This window comes from Lampetra fluviatilis, chromosome 53 (assembly GCF_964198595.1).
Source record: "Lampetra fluviatilis chromosome 53, kcLamFluv1.1, whole genome shotgun sequence".
NCBI lineage: Eukaryota > Metazoa > Chordata > Hyperoartia > Petromyzontiformes > Petromyzontidae > Lampetra > Lampetra fluviatilis.
The window spans coordinates 5,045,710-5,072,333 of NC_136327.1; the positions used below are offsets into that span (position 1 = coordinate 5,045,710).

Consider the following 26,624-nt stretch of genomic DNA (forward strand, 5'->3'; position numbering starts at 1 on the left):
CCTCAAGTACCCATTTTTAAATCCATTCAAAGGACAAATGCAATATTTTCTAACAAATTTTGATTATTATATTATTATTTCCCTTCTACGTGACTTTACCGAAAGAACCAAGAATATGAATTTGGGTTCTCCTTTACAATGAGTGTTTGTTCCCACTTACCCGGTCTTCCCTGCAACAACTGCTTGGGAACATTGAGTGCATCCACACTTCAACGATGTTCTTTTTCACCTCATCCGAATGTTTTTATTTTTTTCCTCTGTTCATTTCGTTCACCTCTGGTAGTTGTCGTGAATTTAAAATTTTCAGGGATCCTTCATTATATATGTAAGTGTCCTGTTGTGTGATTCCTTTTTCATTCCTGCATTTTCCTTTTATTTCCCAGGCATCACCTCGAACAAAAACTGATGTGTCGTCAAAAAGGCCTCTGTCACCTCGTTGGAAAGAAAAATTTAAACCCAGTCCAAAAATATATAGGCGTTGTCCAAAAACAAGCCTCCTTTTCTCCACAATCCTTTATGATACTTTATGCCACTCTTGTCAAATCCCATGTGGTATTCGTACAGGCTTAATGAGAGCACATGTGGCAGGCAGAACAACGGCAAACGGATTTACAGCGGATTTCCTGAACCAAATCAAAATGTGATAGGACAGAGTGCGACCTATATGAAAGAAAAAAAAAATTACCAAGTGGCTTACACCGAGGTGCAGTGGACCCAAGCAAATCGTCAAGGGCCACACGTGGCCCTATTTGGCACCATTGGTGGAATAAAAAAATATAACGCATTAAACGAAGCGGGCAGGCGGAAAACACAAAAAACAAAACACTCACAACCTGTGCGTCGATTGTTTAGAAACCCCTCAACGCAAAAATGCCCGTGGAAATTTTTCACCGATTTTTCTTTTTTGTCTGCAGCAGCGGCAGTCTTGGCATTTTTTTTTTTTCCCCCTACCGCTGATTACACAAGAGATCACGCATGAATGTATGCGTACATCAAACTCTTATTTTGAGTTTGTAACGATCTCCCCCCCCCACCACTACAGTCGAAACACGCATTAAATACCGTAAAAAAGGTCCCCATTAAATAACCCACGTTTGTTTCGCCGCAGTTGGCAGCTATCGACCGCTCGTAGAAACGAAACGCTCTGCACAAAGCGAAATCAACACAGGCACGGTGCCTTGCATTTAAATGCCACGCTTTCAATTTGAAAGTCGCTTCGTTGGCAATTTCGGCTCCGTCGATGCCACCTCGCGGACGTATCGGCGGCCGCGGGCCCGTCCATCGTCCGCCGCGTTGGGACGGATGGCGAATGGTTGTGCGATCCCCACTATCTCTTGCTCTCTTCACCTTGTCCAGAACGTGCGGTGTTGCTCACCGTTGCATGGTATTACCGAGGCAGAGTTTCGCCAAAGTTGTTCCACGAAATTGAATGCACCCCCTCCACGCTGTCCAGGTCAGGTGATGCCTTCTCGACGAGAGCACTTTTGGAAAGGTGATTTCTTTTGGCTGATTTTTGGTACATTGGTCTTTCCACTGCACTGTTTGCTTTTTTATTATAGATGTATAAGTGGATTCAGAGACATATTTTATTGGCTGAATATGAGCATTATAACCACAGATAATGTGTTCATGGACGAGACAATGAGACTTGTGATATTTTATTTATTTCCTGTTCCATTGCCGAAACCACTTACATCAATGTATTATTGTAAAGTACAATTACAAGGCGCATTCAAATTCGGCACACAAGTGCAGATGCCCCTATGGAATGGAACACAACACAACCATCACTAATAATAATTTTAAATGGTTCATGTTGTCACCGTCGTGCCTTGTGCCAAGTTTCGTGCACAGCAAGTCACTCTGAAGTGGAAAAAGCTTCATAACATTTTAGTGGTCATGGGGGGTTTGAGCAAAATGACAAGGAATGGCCAGAAACAGAATCCATTGCTACCACGCCACCAAAGTTATTTGCTTTGTTACATAACACGGGACATTCCACAGTGTTATGATTGTCATAGAAGGGACATTCATAGCCACATTATTAAGCTAGATTTGAAGCTTTCGTGACTGCAAGGATTCATACTCTTAGGTTTTTTTGGTAAAGCCACGTAGGTAAAAATAAATAAATAAATATTTATAATCATAGAAATCAAATAATGAATCACGACGTTTCGGAGGCAACACAAGCTTCCTTCATCAGGTGTAAAAAGGCACAGCAAAATAACTGTAGATTAGTTATAACTGTAGATTCGTTATTTTGCTGTGCCTTTTTACACCTGATGAAGGAAGCTTGTGTTGCCTCCGAAACGTCGTGATTCATTATTTTATTTCTATTATCAATATAATTTATTTATTTCCCCCCTATGTAACTTTACTGAAAATACCTAAGAGTACATTATTAAGCCCTACTGCATTTACTTTTAATGCAGTGTTCATCATTATGAACACTTATTAACAAACAAGTTCAGAATCAGAATCTTTATTTAGACTGTACGAATCCGATAAGCTATGAAGCTCTTTTTCACAAATGTCCAGTATGGGCGGGTCAGCAAAGTTTACAGGTGGAGCGGCGTTGCGGTGGGGTAAGCTACCGCTGCTTTGTGAACCCGACAGCCTGAGTTCGATTCCCGGCCATGGCTAACATTGGTGAGAAAGTAATATCTGAACCGGCCCTGAGCTCCAACCTGAAGTATGAGCCAAAAACCCTTTTGTGGCCGTCTGTTAACACTCATCCTTCCGATGTTTTGAAGCCACTGGAGCTGCTCACTTTTCAATATACAGTGGTACCCCGGAGATCAAACTTAATTCATTCCAGAAGGCCATTCGAACACCGATTTGTTCGAACACCGAATTAATTTTCCCCATAAGAATTAATGTAATAGACATTAATTGGTTTCAGACACAAGACATCTCTCATTATAAAGCATTTTTACACGAAGTTTACAGTAATTACATGCATAAAATCATACAAAAAAACAAGAAACAATAAATAAATAGAATAAATGTCTGGAATAAATGGAATAAATTAACATTGAACTTCACTTTACCTGTAGTAAGGAGAGTTGATTGCTTGATTGGAAGGTGGTGAGGAGGAGGAGGTGGTGGTGTTATTGTTTGGAAGGGGAGTCCCCTTTGTCTGGGCAAGCCTCATGCACGCTGGCCATACGCGTCTCAGCCATACAGGTTCTTTGAAGACGCGATTGCCCGTTCGATCTCCGAATTTCGTTTGGTTTCTGGGGCAAAAAATGTTCGGAAATATCGTTCAAACCGATTTGTTCGAGTTCTGGTGCGTTCGATCTCCGAGGTTCTACTGTAGCTTGAAACGAATTTTTTTGAGTTTTAGAACTGCTTTTTGCCTTTTAGTTTGTCCCTCTCCCCGCACATCCGATTAGCACAGTTGGCAACGTACGGGTGCGAAAGAAGTTCAACATACGTACATACATAACGTCCACAGCTTGGGGAGAATCTCATCCAGCAGCGGATCGGTAAAGAGCAGCGATATCGCTGTGACGGCGCTCGTGACTGCATCCCTTTGCCCCCCCGCCCCCTCCTCCCGCCAACAGGCGTTGACCAAGTTCCTCAAGTGCGTCAACTGGTCCCTGGCGCAGGAAGCCAAGCAGGCGCTGGAGTTGCTCGGGCGCTGGAAGCCAATGGATGTGGAGGATTCGCTGGAGCTGCTCTCGCCGCAGTTCACCAATCCCACTGTGCGCCGCTACTCCGTCACCCGCCTGCAGCAGGCCGACGACGAGGTGACCCCACCGTCCGTGTGTTGCCCGCCGTGCCCGGCTTGGTGCCGCGGAGAGTTGACGATGATGACGACGGGGGTGGGGGGGGGTGCAGGGGTGGGGTGAGGGGCTGCTATAAATCTCCACGTGATAGGCCGCTCCGTCGAGCTGTCACGGGGGTCGGCAGCTTGCGGCGTGCGGCTCATTCAAGACTGCTTCGTGACGCGTTGTTTATGGAGGACCACCATCTCGTGTTAACGTGCATTGCACCTGTTAAATAATTTTGGGGGTTTTTTTTACCGAATTTAAACAAATATGGCTCTTCTTGTTGTTTTGGTTGCTAACCCATGAGCTATCATTTGTGGCCAGGTCACTTCTGAAGTAGCTGAGTGGGCTTTACCTAGAGAGACAAAAATTGTTTAGCTGTATTTGTCTATTTTTAGTGATTTTGCTTGCCTTTCCTATACTTTTCATTCCGATCGTGTTTTTGCGTTGTTGTTGTAACGTTCTGACCCAGTGCCCCCTTACTGGACATCTGTGAAAAAGAGCTTCATAGCTCATCGGATTCCTCCAGTATGAATGAATATTCTGATTTTGATGAGGGAATGCCGGGGGGGAAAGAGGGAACGCCGCCTGACGCACGAGGGCTTGCGCGCCAGTTCAGAGGTCACTCGACGCCAGTGTCGCTCGTTGCCCGGAACCAAATTCGACTCGCCGGGTTCATAGTCGTGGAGCGCTAACTACGGTATAATTTCAATAATCGAGATTTTCTTTGGTTAGATCGCATTGAATATAAATGTGCCGCTAAACCCGCCACCACCCGACACGGCCAATTCGTACGGTTTGTCACTTAAACATGCTCGGGTGAAAAACCTTTACTGATTGGCTGTCGGGTGGTGGCAGGTTTCACGACACATTCATATTTACGCGAGCTCACCCAAAAAACTTCTATTATGGATAGGATTGGTCGCGAAAGCCTACGTGTTATAAACTACTGTACACTAGGCGATACTTTGGGCCCTTATTCTTTCATGTGCTGTGAAGAAGGGCCATTGGCCCGACACGTGGCCTATTACGTACATATATATTTATTTATTATGTTGCCCTGTAAGGCCACACACGGTGTTATTGACCAAGGGGTTGAGTTCGTCGTTACCGCGCCACTGCTCCTCGTACAGTACGTTGCGCGCAATTGGCAATCGGTTCGCGTGACGGCACCCCCCCCATCCCCCACGCAGCCACCAGAGGCGCTAAAGTCACCGCAATGGAGAAAACAAAAAATGGGAGAATCGTATCATGACCCCCCCCTTCCCCCGATCTTGGCACTCTGGAATTGTGAGGCGATGGGTTGTGGATGTTGGGGGGGGAAGGTTGTGGGAGGGTGAGAGTTTGTGAATCATTACAGGACTGCTGAGCAAGTAACCTGCACAAACACCTTGAGGCACCTTGGCCTGGGCAGTTGTTTCCATATGCGCAGGCGTCTGAGCTTTTTAAAGTGTCTACTGTTTATTATAGCCCAGTTGTGTGTGGGGGGGGGGGGTTTGGTACCACGAGGCAAGCATGGGGGGGGCGGCTCCGTACCGACCGCGTGGCTCACCGTGCCTCCGCACGTGGCCCCCCTGACGGAAGGGCTTTGTGCACCGCCCTTCCATTCGCGATGGCCGCTGGTAGTGCCCGGTTCATAGAAGGGGGGCCCCCTAAGTAGGAGGTTTTTTTTCATTTATCGTTGGGGGGAGGGGGGGCAGCTCTCTTTTCAACTTAGAAACTTCTATTGGGATGACATAAGAGATTTAAAATATTATTGGTTCTTTCAGTAAAGTCGTGTAGAATGGAAATAATAAAATAATACAAATAAAACAATAAAATTCTCACGACGTTTCGATTGCAACACAGGCAATCATCATCCGGTGTGAAAACCACAGTAAGCAAGAAAAAACCACAGCAAGCAAGAAAGTTGCTGTGGTTTTCGCACCTGATGATGATTGCTTGTGTTGCAATCGAAACGTCTTGGAAAGAACCAAGAATATGAATCCCTGCAGTCGCGAAAGCTTTAAATCGAGATTTAGAATAGTGATAGAGATGTATTGAGATGAGAGGCGAGAGATACAGATGAGGCAGAGATGTGACGTAAGCGATATAGAGATGTATTGAGATGAGAGAAGAGATAGGCAGATGAGAGGGTTATGTAGTGCAGACTTTTCAAATGGCTGATAGCGAGCAACAATTAGATGTTCTATTTGAGCTTGGTGAGTTATGTCATGAAACGAGACCGACAAAAAATATGAAGAGCAAGATTTAAAAAACAGATGCAGACAAGATAAGAGAGATTAATTGGATTTGTATGTTATATTCACGAGGATCTGAATTCGGGCTGATATTCGGTTATTCCCTTGTTTTTTCCACTAATCTGGGACCTTCTGAGCTGTTTGGATCCCTGAGATTTTGTTTAATTTGTTCGTGCCTCGCGCCACCTATGACGACCGCACCTGCCTGATGTGCACTGCGCTATTTCCTCCCCACCCACCCCCCCCCCCCTTTTTCGACAAAGCAAAACGCGGAACGTTTTTAAACGCACTTGCGTTGAGTAACCGAGGCTTTCCGTCCGTCTGGCCACCGCTGTTGACTGTTCCGACTGTGGTTTTCATTGCTCAGAAGAAAGCGAGTGGAAGAAAAATAGTTTTTTTTTTTTAATCTTCGGCGGCGCAAGTCACGAAGGAGCTCCGTGCATAGATCGAGATCGGTTTTGACTGGACAGCGAGTAGGAATGTTCAAAATATTTGAAAAGATTTCAACAGTTTTCCACATCTGCTGAAACTCCTTTTTTTTGCTTCGGGGCGGGGGCACGAGGGGGGGGAAAGTTGGGATCGCGAGGACATGCCTGAATTTCAAACGACGCAGCATGGAGTAAATTAAACGCGCATTCCCATCTCCACCGACACATTTTTTGAATTCTCGCGACATCCCTACAGCTGCCTCTCGGTATGACTGCCCACATTGAGTGGATTTGCTCTGGGTGTTGGGGAGTCACAAGTTGAGAGATTCACCGGAAAAAAAAAGAATTTCTCTGATGAATTCAAAGAAATGTATTTCACCCCCATTTCAATTTTTTTCAAAGACATATGTACGCGTAATGATGCAGTAGCATTGCCCAATTATAGTCTCTGGCTAAGGAACTCCATACATGGTGGTTGTTTGACCATATTTCACCACACTGGTCAATGTGGGTTGGTGGAAGGGAGGCCAGGAGCGTTCCAGATCCCACTCGCCACCCCTGTTGACCATAGCTGAGAATCGAACTCGGGTTGGTGGCCTACAAACTCCGTGCGCTCCCTGCCGCGTCAAACCTACAACCCTTCCTTTGCATGTTGCACTCACGAATAAATAATTAATAAGTGTGTGCACAACACAATGTCATCAATATAAATCCTGAATACTGGATTAATAAATGTATAGTAACAATATTTTTATTGATGCATAGTTTACAAATATCTTCTTGGTTCTTTCGGTAAAGTCACGTAGAAGTGAAATAATAAAATAATAAAAATTTAACATAATAAAATAATTATCTGTCTTCCCGACAGACCTGTTCTTCACCTGAGGACGGCTGCTTGCGTTGTGGCCGAAACGTCGTGAGAATTATTTTATTATGTTGTATTTTTATTATTTTATTATTTCCATTCTACGTGACTTTACCGAAAGAACCAAGAAGATGAATCCCTGCAGTCATGAAAGCTTTAAATCGAAAGTTTACAAATACTTGCATAAGCACTTCTTAATTGTTAGATTAACCTATTCAATTGTTGCCATAAATGCTCAGTAAAATAGCTAAATGGTGGGTTGTTAAAATGAGTTCCAACGTATTACTAATGCACACCTCTACACACAGTATTCAGTGTTAACAAATGCAATAGAGTGATTAAATACGAATTCATCTATACAAGGTTCCAAATTATCGAAGTGAAGGAACATTGTTTAATTAAAGTGCGCAAATGAGCGAACGGAGCTCACACAATTATCCCTTATTAAAGGCAGGATTCAAACTGAGAAAAAAATAACCTCCACCAAACAGACAGATGGTAAATTTGGAAAGGGCTCCATCTGATGTTGGCTTGCTGTGTCCTGGCAATCTCCTTGCTCGCAACGCTTATGTTGAGCTTGCTTGTACAAAGCGTTGAGTTTTATTCATTGCGACCTCGTCCAATTCTACGCGTGAAGCGTGCACATTGTACCTGAGATATTTCCTTTACGGTATTGAGACGGCGGAAATGAAAGAGAACAAGGCAGATGCAAACAAGATACCGTATAAATGAGATGGTACAAATGAAATTAAAAAAACTTCACTTCTTGAATCATGTCAACGCATCGAATTGTGATGGGGGGGGGGGTTGTGACATGCCTACTTTTTACAGCTTAATCTACTGCTGGATGAGGGCCTCCCTATGCCTTTCGGTCACGGGGGAATGTTTGTTACCACGCTGGCCGGTGAAGCGTTTTCCCAGAACTAGTCCAGATATCGCTCACCGCTGATGTGTTGTTAGCTGTGACCAGGAATTGAACTCAGGTCACCAGGTCTACGACGCAGATTGCCGACCGCTGCAAACTCGTTAGGTTTGCTTTGGAGAATTAAAGGTCAATGTTGATTTGAAGTTTTCGTGACTGCAGGAATCCGTACTCTTTGGTTCTTTCGGTAAAGTCACGTAAGTAGAAAAAATAATAAATCACGACTTTTCGATCGCAATACAAGCATTCGTCATCAGGTAGAAAGGTACAGCAGCAGAACTGCAGAACAAGTTCAGACACTCTGCGCCTTTTGGCGTCTTCTGGTCTAACACCGTTTTGAGACTAGGCTCAAAAGAAAGCTGTCTCTGGTGTGGCCCAATCAGTTTCAAAGACAATGCATATCTTATCAGAGTATTTTTTAGTTTGCATTCTGACCACAAGTATTGTGGTTAATGCAGGCATGATTCCTTGTAAAAGGTTTTCAGCTTGGTGTATTAACATCTTAACACCTGTTTTGTTGCCAGAAAAATGGGGAAAACCTATTCTCAAATGTATTTATTGTTTATTTACATTTATTGACTTGCTTACTATTTTCTCTATTTTGCACTCCTATTGGGGTTTTCTTGTATTGTTTGCTGACCCGCCCCTACTGACCATCTGTAAAAAGAGGTGCATGGCTCATCGGATTCCTGTCGTCTAAATCAGATGCTGCTTCAAATATATTGTGAGTTCGATAAAAACTAAACTTTTATTTCACCAAGTAAGGCCCACTGAGCTATGTAGCTCTTCTTCAGAAGCGACCTGGCCACAAATTATAGCTCAACGAAGTGGCTTATCACGTGGGAATTTATTAGCAGCCAAAAACCGGAGGGCCCGGAGAAAACAATCCACGTGACCACGGGAAGAACATGCAAACTCCAAATATACAGGCATAGTCAAGGTCAGGATCGAACCCACGACATCCTGCATACCAGGCGAGGTCGTGAACATCTCCTAGCCACCGTGATGATGATGGCGCCCACAGAGAGACTACACCGCCGGAACGCAACGTGCCCAGCTGACCGTACGCTTGTTGTGGCTGCGTGTACAGGACCTGCTGATGTACCTCCTGCAGCTCGTGCAGGCCCTCAAATACGAGAACTTTGAGGAGATAAAGGCCGGCTTGGAGCCCAGCAAGAAGGAGACCGGGCAGATGGTGATGTCCGAAAGCACCCTGGCCCCTCCAGCCAAAGAAACGGAGCCGGACGGGTGAGCCCAGCACCCTCTCGTATTTCTGTGCTTACACGGCCATTACAAATCGAGCTCAAGCCATACCGGGCGATATTTTTGGTTTTGAACTCTCGCACTTTTTCAAGAATGTACGCGCCGTTGCCTCGTGGATCGCTTGCTTTGCCCATATTGACCAAATTCATGATTTCATAATGTAAGAAGCCAATATTAAATGATGTAACCGTTAAAATCTAGTACATTGCGACGCATCGACGCGATTAAGGGAATTTTCAACAATTATAGGAATAAAAAATATACACTTTTGTTACGTGAGCCTTCCTTGGAGTTTGGAGATCAGCGTCATTGTGATTTGTAGCGCGTGTTAAAGAACTGCCGTGGGCACACGCACACATCATACTGTCACCGGCTAACGGTAAGCTTGTAAGTGCCGCATGCTGTTTATTCCAAAAGGCTTGTAAATAACTGCTGGTGTAACCTAAAGCGCCGATGCCTAAGTAGTTCTCAACGCCGCTTTAATTTAGAATGGATATTTGAGCAATAAATCGCGCTCCCACTTAAGAGCGCTCTCTCCAGATAATTGCAACAGCCGAGACAGTCATTGTTGCGATGCTTTAGTGCGGTGTAAATGAACACGTGCATTATTTAACGTTTCAGAGATGATTCCACGGCAGGGCTCAACATTTTTCTGATAAATCATTAAATACCAAATTGTGTGTATGTGCGTTTTATTTTTTTCAATGTTGCAATATTTAACGCATCGAGCGACAGAGACGTTAGCCTCGTCGTGATTGTCATAATTTTTAAGGCACTGTACACATGCGGGCCGCGGTGTAGTGGTTAGCAGCACAGCTGAACTTGCAATCTGGAGGTGGGCGGGTTCGATTCCATCTCCTGGTGCGGCACTTGAAACGATGGGGGGGGGGGGGGGGGGGCGAGTTTCTCAAAGCCCTCCGCCTCTGTACAGCCGGTGGTGTAAATGGGTTCGCCAGGGCAAGTCGATCAGCAGGTCGTGTGTGTTGGGGCAGTGCTGCGTGGGTACGGCCACCGTTTCCAACCGCACCTGGTCCACGTGGAAGAGTAGGCCACATACACTCTTAAGAGTCTGCTCTCTTGGAGGCCCTTCGACCAGCAGTGGTGTGAGCAAGAATACAATGCAGGGCTGATCCTTTTAATCAGTGGAAGAGGCTTATTTGATTTGGTGGACATTGTATTTACAGCTGGATATTGTAATTTTGATGTAGAGGGGCTCCCCTAGTGGAAGCCCTCTGTCACAGCAATGTAAGCAAGCAATTGCAGGACTGCACCTTTACCTAGTTATGCACGCAGAACCAAATTAAATCTCTGGATGCACCCAGCTGAGCGTTGACCCACTTTCATTGGTTTGGAGAAGAAAAAAGCATTTCTAATTATGTTTATATTGAGGCGTTAAATCAAAGAGCAAAAGCCCCTTTCCTTTAATCAAGTCAATTGCGTCTGAAATGTTATCATGTTTACATTGAGGGGGGTGGGTGGGTGGGTTTCACTCTTTCATATTGTCAAGTCAACAGTGTCCTTTCTCTCATCAAACCGTAGTGACACACCGGCAGTGTTGGTTCAAATTAAAGCACTTATGTTTTTTTCTTCTTGGTTCTTTTGGTAAAGTCACGTAGAAGGGAAATAATAAAATGATAAAAATAAAAATAATAAAATAACTCTCACGACGTTTTGGCCACAACGCAAGCAGCCGTCCTCAGGTGAAGACCAGATCTGTCGGGGAGACAGCGTCTGAATGAACACCACCAAGCTTGGCAGCGTATATTCCTTTGTCAAGGTGCCCTTCCTCCTCTAACCCAGCTTAAATATACGCTGCCAAGCTTGGTGGTGCTCATTCAGACGCTGTCTTTCCGACAGACCTGTTCTTCACCTGAGGACGGCTGCTTGCATTGTGGCCGAAACGTCGTGAGAATTATTTTATTATGTTTTATTTTTATTATTGTATTATTTCCCTTCTACGTGACTTTACCGAAAGAACCGAGAAGATGAATCCCTGCAGTCACGAAAGCTTTAAATCGACACTTGTGTTTTCTCGCTTCTTCCCCCGCGCTGACGTCGTCTTCGCTCTGCGTGTGGCTCGCAGTTCACAGCCCGCTGCGGGCCAGCCGCCTTCCGGCTCTTCGCTGTCATCGACGAAAAGCAAAGACGCGCCTGACAATGAAAACCTGGAGGTGTGCCCCGGCTGTGTTAGCCATGTTGAACACCGCTGTAATTTAGCAATTTTACGCTCGGAGATTTTTACGAAGGAAAAAAGAAACGCGCAATTTTCTCGGCTGTTTTAGGGTAACGGAGGTGAACCAGAAGGAGCTTGCTTACCCTCGCTCTCGGCTTGTTTCCTAAGCTTATCGTCGCAAAGTACCGCCTTGCCTGCTGAAATTTTGCTGATAAAGGATTCCTCCGCGTACACAGGGCTTTCGCGCCGGGCGCCTTCGCTCGGCACAAGGGAGAAGTCGTGAACACTCAGTCGGAGATGGACTTTACAAGGGAGTTTTTGCTGTAAAATCCATGTACGATTTAGCGGTAGTCTAAAATGCATTAGCAAGCGTGCGCCCCGTGACATAACGAACTAAAAATAGGGGCTGCCTTTGTGACAAGCCGTAAACTTGCAAACAGTGTTACGTTATATTGTAGCACGTTCACATTAACGGGCACGCAGTTATAATTAGCGCACAGTGATTATCATTTCTGGGCTGCCATTGATATAGCAGTAACGATCCCAATTATGGAATGGATGAATTCGAATCCTGGCCATAGTTTTCTCGACCAATCCTCTGCAGTCCATAACATGAGCGCCAGCTAGTGGACATTACTGCTGGTGATGTGGTTGTTCTATGGACTGACCGTTCCCGGCCAGAGAAATGTAGCATTTGCATCTGTGGCTCATGGTTATCATCAGCAGTGAGCACTGCTCAATGACACTTTTACTTTTTGACTGTGAACAAATTTTTTTTTTTTTTCCAGTGTGATCTCTGCACCTTTCTGGTGTCACGGGCATGCAGAAACGGCATGCTCGCCAACTACCTGTACTGGTAAGTACCTGCGGTACACGTGGCCACATCTGCTCGTCGACCTCTGCAGCGAGGGCCACTGGCTGGACATTCACAGCCAATGGTCAACTCTGCGGAACGGGCGTCTTGAAATCCCTTTCACTCGACGCTGCAGAGAGAATCATTTGTGACTTGTGTGCGGCTCATCTGTTTGGGAGAAGTTGACTGTTCACGAGTGCTCTTTCAAGGAATGAATAAGAATGACCGTTAATTAAAGCGGTTATCACCAAGCGAAGTGGCTTAACTGGAGCTCCTGGGTACCAGTGAGATGATTGTTGGCAGTCCTCCAGTACTTGTGAGCTTCTGCTCGTTAATCGAGTCGCAGTGTAAATAACCTGTTCCTGTACACAGCCTCTAGAGGGGTCGACGTATATTTGTTTTGGGACATTGATTTTTTTTAATGAGACAACTGGGAGTGGTGGAAAAGAGGACTTTAATTATTTCAACGCTGTGCATTGTTTAAAAAATATTGCACAGAATGTATTTTGTTTTTTTTCGTAAATAAAGTCACTCGTTTGTCCCCATTGGATTTCCACTCGGCAGAAATTCAATAAAACATGTCTGCAGCCAGCTGGTGCGATTAATTGTTTGATTGATGAGGCCTCAACCTGCTTTTTGTTTTGTTTTTTCCTCAATTAAAGTTGTCCAATTGAAACAAATCATGCGAGGAATACATTTCCATTTGTAGTGGTGGCCGGGTGTCTTCAAGTCAGAAGCTTTGAGCCGACAGCTACTGAGAAAACCCAGGTTCAATTCCAGTCAGCCACCCGTGGTTAAAGCCTATTCTCAAGTGTAGCTAGTTTATGGGTCCATCGCGGGTCTCCCACGATTGCACAGGGAGAGAGACCCGATTTCATCACAGGCGGCTCAAACTTGGATTTGAATCCAGGATGTCGGTAGTGCTGGCTCGGTGCTCTGGCGTGATGTGAGCTCTGGGCCACCCGACAACTTCTGAATTCACCAATTGGTCCCATTGGATTTGCTCTTGGTAGCAGTTCAATTAATATAATATTCCTCAAACCAGCCGGTGGATTGATTTGTTGTGCCAGCCTGGACTTGGATGACCTCTGCACGTGACTAACTTGCCGACCCACCCCTACTGGACATCTTTGAAACATACATTAATAGCTCCTCGGATTCCTCCTCCTGGAGTCTAAATAAAGATTCTGACCGACGTGGCTGCCCCCAAACCCGGTGGGTTAATAATGTACCATGGCTGCCCCACAGGTACCTGATTGTGGAATGCGAGGACCAGGACACAATACAGAGAGACCCGAAGACGCACGACATGTACATCAGCGTCATGCGCCGGTTCAGCCAGGCCCTGCTGAAGGTCAGAGCCATTTTGGGGGTTGGAATGGCCGCCACTCTTTTCTTTGTCTGTCTCACAATTGTTTTTGCTTCTTTCGCCAATCTCCTCCCGCTTGCGCCTTCGGTACCACATCACGAGACGAAGAATCCCGTCATCAACCCTTCCCCCTTGTTAGAGAATGGCTCTTGGAAACGGATATTGGTGAACCTTTAAGGAGATACTTTCAAGTAACTTCTGGTCCACGTGATAGGGCGGGGCAGCACTTAACCCACCCACACGCCTACAGAGACTGCACATAGCAACATCGCTCCCTGCTTGCACAACTTGGCAGGACCCTCTTGAAAAGAGTTTTGAGACACTCCGGCTATATTTTGTAGAAAAAAAGCGTAACATTTAAAAAAACGTTTTTGAAAACACGCTTTAATGAAATGTACCGTACTAGTAATGGCAGAACTCCACGACTCCAGGAAGTGGCTCCGAAGCATGCCATAACCTAAGGGACCGTGGTGATTCACAGCCAACGTCAGTTGAGCGTGGACAATTAGACGCAAGCCGAAACATAACATAAAAAATAATGTTTAAAATATATAAATTTTTTTATGATAGAATATAGTATTGCCATCAGTATGACATAAGTATACCAAGTTTGCAGTCGATACCACATTGGGAAGTGGGTACAAATTTAGTTACAAGATTTGAGGTTACGAAAACGACAACAACAACGACGACAACAACAACAGTGAGTTAAATAAAAGCGTGTAAAAATGACGAGCATAAATCCACTTGTTTGAATTTGCATTCTAATGCAGTAAGTGCACATTTTGTATAAATATTCAAATATTAAATAGCGGGAGTGAAATTGGGAGATAAAAAGGGCAATTGCTGAAATCTATTTCTGGATTTTCCACACGCGAAACTCAAGGTAGAACTAATAAGAGTGAAATAAAGTTTCACAATCTGTCCCGACGAACACGATACCGCCATGGTTGACAATAACGAACATAACCTCTGCACTGTTCTTACGTAAATTTCAACACTTCTAGTAGAACGCCTGATGACCTTGGCTGTAATCACCAGCGAAACGTCATACTTGGTTGTAAATATTTTGGGTTTGCTCTCTTAACACACACACAAGCGGTGGTGCTTTAATTCTTTAATTAGTCAAACATTGGCACATTTTGTTCACGAGACAAACCTTACTCATTGGCTGTGTCGGGTCAAGGTGGGTGTACGACATAGTTACATTAACCCATAAAAAACTCTATCTTGAGTAAATTCCATCTTGTTCTGGGAGCACATGAATATACGAAGGAAATGTTGCACCTTCACGGAATGTCTTGCGGTGGGAGATTGAGCAAAATGCTTTATTGCCATTGACAGTTCAATGTAGACGGTGCATCCTCTACATTTTCAGCTACACTGACACGGTGGTTTATATTTTATTTTTCGATCAAAAAAATACTGGCCCATTGCTTTATCTGAAAGAAGAAAAATCGAAATTCTCCAAACAATTGTAATGTTCAATTTCGATTGAAAGCTTTCGTGACTGCAGGGATTCATATTCTTGGTTCTTTCAGTAAAGTCACGTAGAAGGGAAATAATAAAATAATAAAAATAAAACAATAAAATTCTCACGACGTTTCGACAATTGTAATATTTCCCAAACGTTATTATTTGACTTCGAAAACATTTGGTGCAATTGAGGTAAAAGGTAATTGGAGATAGGGAAAATCAGGCTTTGTGCGATTGTCTGCACATGTTCACTTTGATTGTGTCCCATTACTCTGGGTTCAACTATAATCCGTCAGGATCTTTTTAGAATTGCCAGAATTTGTGTTGATGCGCCTGCAATCAATTGCATTTGCTTGTGATCGATACGCGCAATCATTTGCCATCGATTTAAGACTATATGCAGGCTTTAAAAAAAACCTGCAGAGTGTTTGCTGGCTCATCTGAAATTGAGGTCCGCATAGGGTAGGAGTGTTTAACTTCGCTGTCACACAGGGACAATGGTGCTCAAGTAACAACACATTTTTCGACAAAAGAAAATAAGTGTATAACATTTTTGGAGATAGTCAGAGTACAAACAGTTGCAGATTAATAAAAGCCACCCTCGCATTCAGAATTTTAATCGTGACAGAAGACGTACACACTTGTAGGGAGAGAGACCTTTGTAAGGATTCGCGATCCTTTTGTGTGCAGGCTTCGGTATTTATGGAAATTCTAGATTTGAAGCTTTCGTGACTGCAATGATTCATATTCTCAGGTTTTTATGGAAATTCCTTATTCCCGTAACAGAAGCCAATCTCTCTGTATAGGGTGTGGCCACATTTTCCTTCCCACAATGTGATACCAATTTTATCAATCCTGGAGCAGTGATGGGCTGAGCCAACCCCTGACCAGAATTTGAATCTTCAGCTTTTAACATTTCTAATACAGCACTTTGGACACAGGTTCGCTTGGCCTGGTATTTTGCGATTCATTCTTCCATGCCGAAGGGCAGGTTCATGGCTCTCCAGTTCCCTCCACACTCTCCGACATTGTGCCTCTATCATCTTCCTGTGCGTACCACCCCCAGCGCCTTCTCGTTTTCTACCTCTTGCGCTTCACCCCAACTTCCTTCTGGAGCAGTGCTCTTCACTGCAAGGCTCGTGGGGGCACTGGTGGCACCTGATGTGTGGCCCCCGACAATACACAAATATGACAAGACTCCTTGCAGGGTGGTTTGGTGGCCCTCACACCGATGTCTTATTGGCGAAAGTGACCCCTCTCTGAAAATTAGTGAAGAAACACTGATCTAGAGCTTCCTTCAGCACAAGACCGTCCTTCTGATGATGATAATAATATGCCTAACTCGAATATTTTATCCTATCCAGAGTTGTTCCAATGAAACTTATCTCATCCTGAACCCATTCTAGCCACTTCCTTATGACTATTTTTTTCTCCCGTCCAGTTTATTTTCACCTTTCGATCGCGCCCGCACATTCCAAACGTTCTATTGATACATTTCAAGCATATTTTAATACTAGGAAAATGTTGCTTTCGCATTAATTGTGTAATGCTTTTCAACATGTGTTTGTCTTAGAAATAATGACAAACACGGCAGGTAGCTAATGGCGCAAGATACACATGCCTGTTTGCAAAGAGTCCATTCGAGTGCTTTTGCAGGTGTCGCCACAATTTATGCAACAACCCTTTGATCAATGTGGCCAGTCTTCAATCGGGGGATTCCCAAATAGGAATGCAACTTTACGCTAAAGTTTCATTCACGCTAGATCATCATTATGAACGCTACATTTCTCTCCGCCGCTACATACGTACGTACAGACCGACAGACAGCGCTAATGCATAAAGCGTCAACAAGCGCCCCTCGGCCTAGGTTGGAAAGCGTCAACAAATAAACCAAAAAAGTCAACTGTGAATTTTTCGATTTTAAGCTTTCGTGACTGCAGGGATTCATCTTCTTGGTTCTTTCGGTAAAGTCACGTAGAATGGAAATAATAAAAATAAAACATAATAAAATAATTATCACGACGTTTCGGCCACAACGCAAGCAGCCGTCCTCAGGTGAAGCATAGGTCTGTCGAGAAGACAGCGTTGTGGCCGAAACGTCGTGATAATTATTTTATTATATTTTATTTTTATTATTTTATCATTTCCCTTCTACGTGACTTTACTGAAAGAACCAATAAGATCAGCTGTGAATGTCGCTTGGCGGTGGCGAAAACGCTGTGCTGTCGTTGTTGTTGTTCCACAGGGTGGGAAAGACGCACGCACCCGGCGTACGCTGCTGGCCGCTCAGCAGACGTTCGTGGACCGCATGGTGCAGCTCATGAAGGCCGTGCAGCGCGAGAGCGGCAATCGCAAGAAGAAGGTTTGCTCGTGGCGCGGGGGGGCATTTGTGGAAAAGAGCTTCATAGCTCATCGGATTTCTCAAGGATAAAAAAAAGATTATGATTCTATGGCGGGGAGATGGGGGGGCATAGCTCCTTGGCTTCGCGTACTTGTTGGGAGCAAGTGATAGACCCCTACCTGCCACCAAAAACCCTTTTGGATCCTGGTGGGGGAGCGGGGGGTAGACCTGCAGCCCTGCAATTGCTTGCTCACGTGTGACTGCTGGCAAATAGGCCTCCACTCAAAGGGAGTTACGAAGAGCGCCGCTAGATGCTATGTTTCGCCTACTCTTCCAGCGCTGGCCAGATGTCTCGTAAAGAGGCTGGAAACACATCACACTTTTCCATCCTTCCCCGCCTCTCCAAATTCCTTCTTAGCAAGCCGGGCGACACCTGAGCCGCCTGGGCCGCCGTAGCCCCGGTTCAGTTGCACCGCCGGCGCACTTGGTAGCCGCCGTCATCGTCGTCACCGCTCACGTGAAGCGACCACGTGCGCTAGCAAAGCCGCGCGGCCAGATGGCCGTTGACCGCAAGGTGTGGCCGATGCCTTGCCGGCCTTCATAGGTGCTCGTTAACAGCACTAGCCCCAACAGTCTCTTGAAGGCTAAATGATGGGGGGCGGTGATCTTTGTCTTTGGAGCAGAGGGCAGGGTCCCGAGAGCGAATTCCGTCTTTTTTTAATCGCGAAGGTGTCAGAAAAACTCTTCTGGGATCGACGCGCGCTGCTTCTCAAAATCGAGTGATTGGTGTCTGAGGCTCGCCGGTTCGGATTTTATCCCCGTTAGGAATTGCTCCATAACAGCTATTTCTAAGAATAACGATCAAAAGTGTTTCAAGCTTAAATTTGTTTAAACTGATCTATAATGTGCACCGTTATCGTCTTTGAAATCCTTGTCTTGTTATTGAAGTTTGTTTTTGTTAATATGTGTGTCTTATGTCACATATAAGATATTTATAACCAGGTGAGAGTCCATCTCTTTTACAAGGGAGTCATTTGTTGCAAAAGCAAATAGAAAAGCAGATCCTGAAAAACATGCATGCGGGAGAGTGCAACATGTCACAAATTAATTTCTAAATTAAACGAGACAGAAGTTAAACATTTTATAAGTAAACAATTTTAACTCATCGACAATCGGAGCAAGACGCATCCTTTGGTGAGCAGAAGGCAATGATCAGAAGCATGTGTTTGTATGTGTGGTGGGGAGCGGTGGCGCAGTGGTTAGCGTACTGTACTACAAATCCGGTGACCCGAGTTCGATTCCGATTCACGGAATATACCAGGAACGATTATCTGAACCGGTCCTGGGCCTCTCCTTGTTTGACTCGGCCTTTGATAAGTTACTGGTGCGATGTGTAAACATCACCTATGGGGAGACAAAGGCAGCTGGGCTTAGCGCTGGCCACCCACCCCCTCGTGCGCTGTGCTGATTTGAATAGGTGTTCGCTAACAGCACTTGCCTGAACAGTCTGTTAAAGCTGTGCGTGCGGTGGTGTGTTGATTCACACACTACATTACGAATCCTGCAACCTGGGTGTTATTCGCAGTCATGGATAACATTCGTAGCAAGTGGTGCCTCAAACTTTCGTGAGTCTCACTTAGATTGACTCAGCCTTCAAAAAGTTCCTCGTACAGCCTATAAACATCAGCACTGGAGAAATAAAAGCACATGTGTGCATGTTTGCGTGTGCACGTATATGTTTCAGTGGCATAGGGTAATTCTACTCATATTGGGAATCTCCTAGGTCGAGTTGGCTGCGAGATGAATGCCTGGTACAAGGTGTAAGCATCGGCACTGGGGAGACAAAGGCCACAACCGCTGGTCATGGTGCTGGCCCACACCACCCCTTTCATGTGCCGTGTCGGTCTTAGTAGCCGCTTGCCAACGACGCTCGCAAATCCTTATTCACAAGGCTGCTGAAGGCATTCAAATCGCGAATTGGGCACAGGCGTCGCTCCAAAATGTAACATTCACTTTTTTTTCGTATCCTTCCGCGGTATCAAATTACGTTTGCAAAAAAAAGGGGGGGGGGGCAGGAAAACTATCCGTGCGTGCGTTCATTCGCGTGGCGCGTGCACATGTGTCTGTGTGCGTGTGTGTATGCCTACATACACATGTTTGTGTGCGCGTGTTTGGGTGTGCGTGCGATTGTGCGCGTGTTTGCGTCGTGACTTCAGATCGAGCGGCTGCAGTCCCTGCTGGGCGAAGCCGAGGCCGGAAGGGGCAGCTTCCTCACCTTTGACCCCATCCCTCTACCCCTGGAGCCGGAGGTCAAAACCAATGGCGTCATCCCGGAGAAAGCCACGCTCTTCAAGGTGCGGCGCTGGGGAGCTCACGCTGAGACCGCACGGCAGTTCCCCTCCGGGTGCTCTCACTCGGCCACAAATGTCTCGGCGCGCGAATTAAAATTTAATGAAAAATTTTGGGTTGTTCTCCGTCTACCTACCCTCGAGTGAGTGTGTGTGTTGAGAGAGAGAAATGTTTTCCAATCTCCGCTCAGTGAATTCGTCGTCGGCTGGGTATCCCCTTCTGCCTTGACACAGCCCCTTGTTGCTTTTCTCGTGCCGTGGCATTCTTAGTGAACTCCCGTTGAACAACTTTGAGCACTTTTGCGCCTGGTGCCACCCGTTTTGTTTCTGTAGCCATGTTCACATCGTGGCACTCGTTATGCCCTTAGACCCTTGTGCTTTCGTAATGAACGTGGTGTTGCAAAGGACCCCTGCATGGTTTATTGATTTCTTTAAGCCATTCATTTCTGAAAACATCTAACAGCTCCGTTGTCAACATAGTTGAATGCTTCGTCCCAAAGCGGAACGCAAAGATGGGGATTTAATTTGTGCACGCAACATGCGAATCGACAGGAGTAAAACGTACTGTCCAGCAAAAAAATTACACGAATTATATACACCATGCAAATGTTTACCTTGTGTCAAAGTAAACAGCTTTGACTGGAACATTGTGTTTGCAGTCAAATTTATCCAAAGTAGGTCCGTAGATTAATTGACCACATTGCTGTTAGATTTTTTTTCATATTTTGAAATGGACGCGTGTGTGTTTACTAGTAAGGTTTGTCACGTTAACAAAACATACCAATGAGTTACTAAATTTCGATTTAAAGCTTTCGTGACTGCAGGGATTCATATTCTTGGTTCTTTCGGAGGGAAATAATAAAATAAAATGAGTTACTAGTTCAGCACACCGGTGTGTTTGAGAGTAAACCCACAACATTCACAATTCGAGTATGACGTTTCGCCGGTAATTACAACCAGCCTCATCAGTCGACAGCCTAGAATTGTGGATTGAAACCTATTTCAGTCTTAAATAGAGGGGGCGGGTAAATGTGATGTCATCACTTTGAGCCACTCAGCTGCGAATACCAGAGGGTCGGGGGTTAATGCCGTCCCATAAATTACAATGGATGTCTATTATTAGTTGGGTTATTCACAGTTAATCAACGTACATAACGTCTGAAAATGACGTTCCAATATCTTGTGACCTGTGCCCTCCTCCCCATCCCGTCGGGCACCCGTGAAGAGCGCGCTGATGCCCGCCAAGCTCATCTTCCGCACGACCGATGGCGCCGAGTACCCCGTGATCTTCAAGCACGGAGACGACCTGCGGCAGGATCAGCTCATCCTGCAGATCATCTCTCTCATGGACAAGGTACCCATCCCCGTTCTCTTTCCGTTCCTCACCTCCTCATCTTCCTCCCTTCTTTCTCAGCTTCCTTGAAATTATTATCCTTTGCTCCTTCCCTCCCTCACCCTTTCCCCCCCTCTTGTTCTCTTCCCGTCATTCGTTACCGCCTCCTTCCTTTGCTCACCCTAACTTTCTTCCTTTGTTGTCACTCCTCTCTTCCCCCTGCCACCTTTCCACTTTTACACTCTTCTCTGAGCCTCCCTCACTCCCTCCCCCGTGTGATGTTACGCGCGTAACGGCAATGCAATCTTCACCCATGCGTCGCCAACAGCTCCTGCGTAAAGAGAACCTGGACCTGAAGCTGACGCCATACAAGGTTCTTGCCAGCAGCACCAAACACGGTAAACGCTTAGCGGCATCGCAACACTTAAAAACTCTTGTTGAACTGCCATCAGTATACACACCTCGTCGCCACGAATCGTGTTCCGTTTTACACGTACAGCCTTCTGTGAATCCACTGCTGGATGAGGGCCTCCCCCACACCGAGCGGGTCGTGGCTGGGATGCTTGACCCCTATCCGGTCGTTCCGTGCGGATTTGCAAACGCGGAGGGCGTAGACACGGGAGCATAGACGTACCGCGTACAAAATATAAAATTACTGCACTTGCCTGCGCTGTCTAACGTGTGTTGCCGTATCAAATTGTGAAAACATACGACGTGCGTGGCGCGATTGCAGCGTTCCTCGCGTAAACGAGCAACGAGTGAAAATATAAAACGAGCGACAGGTGAAAAGCGCCACCGCCTTCGTGACCGCCAACGTTATCCGGGCCCTCGCGAGTGTCGTCACCGATTCTGCCGACGTTTCATTCCCCCGGGCAGGTTTCATGCAGTTCGTGGAGTCGGTCGCAGTGGCAGAGGTCCTGGCTTCAGAAGGATGCATTCAGGTTTGTTCACGGCACCCAGGTAGTTTCGCATCGAGTGGTGCCAATCGGCGCGTACCTTCACCCCCCCCACCCCTCCTCCTGGGTCGCGCGCAGGCTGCGGCGTGGATACCGTCCAGGAGGAGTTACGATTAAGGGCTTGGTAGCCCAAGTTTTCAAGGGCGCCACTGTGTTGAGACAGTGGTGCCATCGTAGCTAGGAGATGTTAACTACCTCGCCTGGTATACAAAAGGACGTGGGTTCGATCCTGACTCTGACGACTGCTGTGTATTTGGAGTTTGCGTGTCTCTCATCATCATCACGGTGGCTAGGAGATGTTAACTACCTCGCCTGGTATACAAAAGGACGTGGGTTCGATCCCGACCCTGACGACTACTGTATATTTGGAGTTTGTATGTCTCTCTCTGCCCGTGGTCGCCTGAATTTTCTCCGGGTGGTCCAGTTTTTCCCCTCCACATTTAGAATCAACATGCGTTTTGAGTATTTTAACCTTATGGCGGGACCCCCGGGGTCCCATTAGCCCCCCGGCTCTCGCATAAACTGCGTTGCGACATCATTTTATGTCTGTCTCGACGAGCTCTACACGATGTGCTAATAAAAGTTTGTGACTACGGCATGACAACGACTACGACATGACAACAGAATAATCCGCGCCCGGTGGGTCGCGGCGTTTATGTGCGCGGTGGGACGGAGTCGCCAAAAATAAATTAATTACCATTTTGACTTCCGTTTATTCGGGACCCTGGGGTTCCCGCCATATGGTTAATTTGTCTGCTATAGATTTCCACGTGATGATAACCCACTTGGACGAGCTATCATTTGTGGCCAGGTCGCTTCTGATAAAGAGCTCTTCAGCTCAGTGGAACTTACGTTGTAAAAAAAAAAAAGAGTTAAACTTAGGAAGAAAAATAAGTGGGCTTCGGGTAGGAGGACCACGTTGCCCGAAGGGATGGGTGATGGCCAGTGGTCAGGACAAGCAACAGAGCGGTAACCAAATTTTGGAACGCGCCAAAAGAGAATGCCCACCCCCTCCAAGATCGAAAATGTTTAAATGACATCAGTGGGGGGCTTGAGAGGGTAGCGGAGGGTGGGATGGGGGGCACAGGGACGAGTTGTCTGGATTGGGGGGCTGTGCCGCCATACTGAAAAGGTTGAGAGCCACTGCGCTTAAGCAGGAACGTATCAGAATGCCGCGCGCAGCGGTGTTTTCGACAGAACGTTGCTGTCAATCGCTGCGACCGATGTTTTTTGTAGAGCCCCAGATGTTGCACTCAGTGGGCAATTAAGTGAGCAATTCATATGCATCGCTTTGACGTAGAGCTGTTCATTAGTTACAGTTTCAACTAAGGAATGCTTGTTTGTTCGTTTCTCAATCAGCTTGTCCTGGTGAGGGTCGCTGGAGCAGCGTGTTGAGTAGGGTAGTCCAGACCTCCCTTTCCCTGGCGACAGACTCTAGCTCTACTACACTATACACTACTACACACTACTATACACTACACTACTATATACTACACCACTATACACTACACCACTATACACTACACTATACACCACTATACACTACACTACTATATACTACACTACTATATACTACACTATACTGTACACTACACTAGTATACACAGACTTCAGCTCTTCCCGAGCGCCGTAGTCTCACCAGCTTGTCCTGGATCGGCCCCCTGGGGTCTTTGCCCAGTGGGACGTGCCCGGTAGAGTTCCAGGGTGAGTCTATTGGGAGGCATCTTTACCAGGTGCCCGAACCACCTGAACTGCATAAGGACGCATTTACGGTGGCTACGACTTGCATCGACGTGTCCGCTGGAGAGCGCTTATTGAATTGCGCCGCATTTTTTTTGCTTTAATTATGATTACCGAGGTTTCTTTTTTATTAATTTCTAACTGCGGCCATTTTGTCATTAAAAGCGTAGGTTGATATCCATTTTCAGGCGTGCTCCAAAGTGACCCGAAGCATATGCCTGGTCGTAAATTGTGCCCTAAAGAGGGGCACGAGGGTAAGCACAAACCCTGAGGCTTGAACTCGCAAATTATTGCTGTACAGTCTTCTTGTTCGCCAAAGGGACAGAAGCCCCCATCGGTCTCCAGTGCTTTTTTCGAGTCGCGCCGCGTGTTGTTCGGCGTTTCGAACCGAAACGTCGGACATCGTGCCGAGCGACACGTGCTACGCAAACGCACAGGGGTACCTATACGGCGCAGCCGTGAAAATCTGCGCAATAGTACTAGCACCTCGATCGCTCACGTTCGTTCCTTTACACTCCCTCCCACCCACCCGCAACCCCCCCACGTTGACTCCCCTGCAGAATTTCTTCAGGAAGCACGCTCCGAGTGAGAAGGGCCCTTACGGGATCAGTGCCGAAGTGATGGATACGTACGTGAAGAGCTGCGGTAGGTTCTTGCTCTTGCATTCAACCAAAGCGCGTGGGAAGGCCACTTTTTTTCTGTTTCTGTGAAATGCCTTTTGTTGCCGTGTCGACGGCCACTGGAAGTCATCCGTGTCATTGCTGACAGCCATAGTGGCACATTTTCAGTTTTATTTAGGATAGTTTTTTTGTAGGGTTATACTTTAGGAAACCTTTCAAACTCGTTCATAGAACAGCTTGTTACGTATAAAAGTGAATCATCGTACCAAGTGAACGTTGTGTTAATGGGGTATTTTACGACGTTTGTTCTTCCCTCGACAGCTGGCTATTGTGTCATAACTTACATACTTGGCGTTGGCGACAGACACCTGGATAATTTGCTACTCACCAAAACAGGTAATGTAAACTCTGTTGAAACCTTGAAATATTTGATTCCAACGTTGACATTCAGTCACAAAGTCACCCACTACCTGTCATTTTCACGCTCAAGTGGCAAAATGTCCGCCCCAAAAAATAATCCCCAACGTGTTCCATACTCGATACCATTAGGGCATTTAAATCTAATCAGCGGTGGCAGCAGCCGCATTACAAATTGCACTTCGGCGCATTTGCTCTGCTCGCACGCTCACTCTGATCCCTCGTGATCCAAGCTCCATCCTAAACCAAACTTAACCATTTTTTTCATTTTACCAGTCAAGTCAAATCCTCTTTGTAAATACAGCCGATGGCGCTGATGGCGCAGCATCATCGTGCGTTGTCAGGAGTTGAAAGAGCTTGCTTCGTTGATTGATGGGAGCCCACCCGGGGCCCAAAGCAACGGGCTCATCGGAGCCGTGCGTGCGTCGCGCGTGCAGGAAAGCTTTTTCACATCGACTTCGGCTACATCCTGGGCCGCGACCCCAAGCCGCTGCCGCCCCCGATGAAGCTCAGCAAGGAGATGGTGGAGGGAATGGGAGGCATGCAGAGCGAGCAGTACCAGGAGTTTCGCAAGCAGTGCTACACGGCTTTCCTGCACCTGCGCAGGTACGCCGTTCCCACAGTCATCCCCCACCTGCTGCCCCCCCCCCTGCCCTGCCCCCCTACCAAACACCGTGCAGTGTCATCATCATCAACCCCCCCCCCCCCTCCGTACCAAGTACATTCAGGGGTGGAGTGCCCCGGAATCAACCTGAATCCTTGACAAAATGTTGTTTTCCAGGAAGACCAAATGTAGCCCATTCGTATGTACGTAAGTGTAACTTCTTTCGCACCTTCCGCAGCCAACCATGCTCATCAGAGGTGGGGCCGAGGTGGAAGGACAACAAACGAAACACAATCAGTTTCCTGCTTTGCTTTTTTTTTCACATTTTAACAGATCTCTACGTTGCGGAAAAGTGAATGTTTCATGCCCCTCCGCTGCGGTGTTGTTTGTCGCGCAGGTACGCAAACTTGATTCTGAACCTCTTCACGCTCATGGTGGACGCCAACATCCCCGACATCGCCCTGGAGCCCGACAAGACCGTGAAGAAGGTGAGGTGACCGACGTGCCGCCGAGAGCTCCGCACGTCGGTCGCGCAACACAACACGAACCAGGGCGCCACGGTCGCGAGGAAACGTTAACTACCTCGTTCGGTATACAGGTCGTGGGTTCGATCCCAACCCTGACGCCTGCTGTATATTTGGAGTTTGCATGCCTCTCTCATCATCATTACGGTGGCTAAGAGATGTTAATTACATCGCGTGGTGTACAGAAGGTCGTGGGTTCGATTCCGACCCTGACGCCTGCTGCTGTATATTTGGATTTTGCGTGTGTCTTCCTGTGGTCGCGTGGATTTTTCTCCGGGTCATCCGGTTTTTCCCTCCACATTTAGAATCGCCATGCGTTTAGAGTATCTCGCTGTTCTAAGCCACTTCGTTGAGCTATCATTTGTGGCCGGGTCGCTTC

At 46.4% G+C, this 26,624-nt stretch overlaps 1 protein-coding gene across 1 annotated transcript in view; it reads left to right on the plus strand.

Annotated features, from left to right (window-relative positions):
* PIK3C3 (phosphatidylinositol 3-kinase catalytic subunit type 3) overlaps positions 1-26,624 on the plus strand; it is a 63,193-nt gene that overhangs the window by 32,515 nt on the left and 4,054 nt on the right. The window contains exons 10-23 of the mRNA XM_078879271.1: positions 3,567-3,752; positions 9,319-9,476; positions 11,575-11,662; positions 12,453-12,520; positions 13,766-13,871; positions 17,608-17,724; positions 19,920-20,057; positions 21,277-21,405; positions 21,713-21,782; positions 22,261-22,325; positions 24,641-24,725; positions 25,022-25,096; positions 25,555-25,723; positions 26,119-26,209. Of these exons, the coding sequence (XP_078735397.1) occupies positions 3,567-3,752; positions 9,319-9,476; positions 11,575-11,662; positions 12,453-12,520; positions 13,766-13,871; positions 17,608-17,724; positions 19,920-20,057; positions 21,277-21,405; positions 21,713-21,782; positions 22,261-22,325; positions 24,641-24,725; positions 25,022-25,096; positions 25,555-25,723; positions 26,119-26,209 (1,545 nt within the window). The remainder of the gene's footprint in view (positions 1-3,566; positions 3,753-9,318; positions 9,477-11,574; positions 11,663-12,452; positions 12,521-13,765; positions 13,872-17,607; positions 17,725-19,919; positions 20,058-21,276; positions 21,406-21,712; positions 21,783-22,260; positions 22,326-24,640; positions 24,726-25,021; positions 25,097-25,554; positions 25,724-26,118; positions 26,210-26,624) is intronic.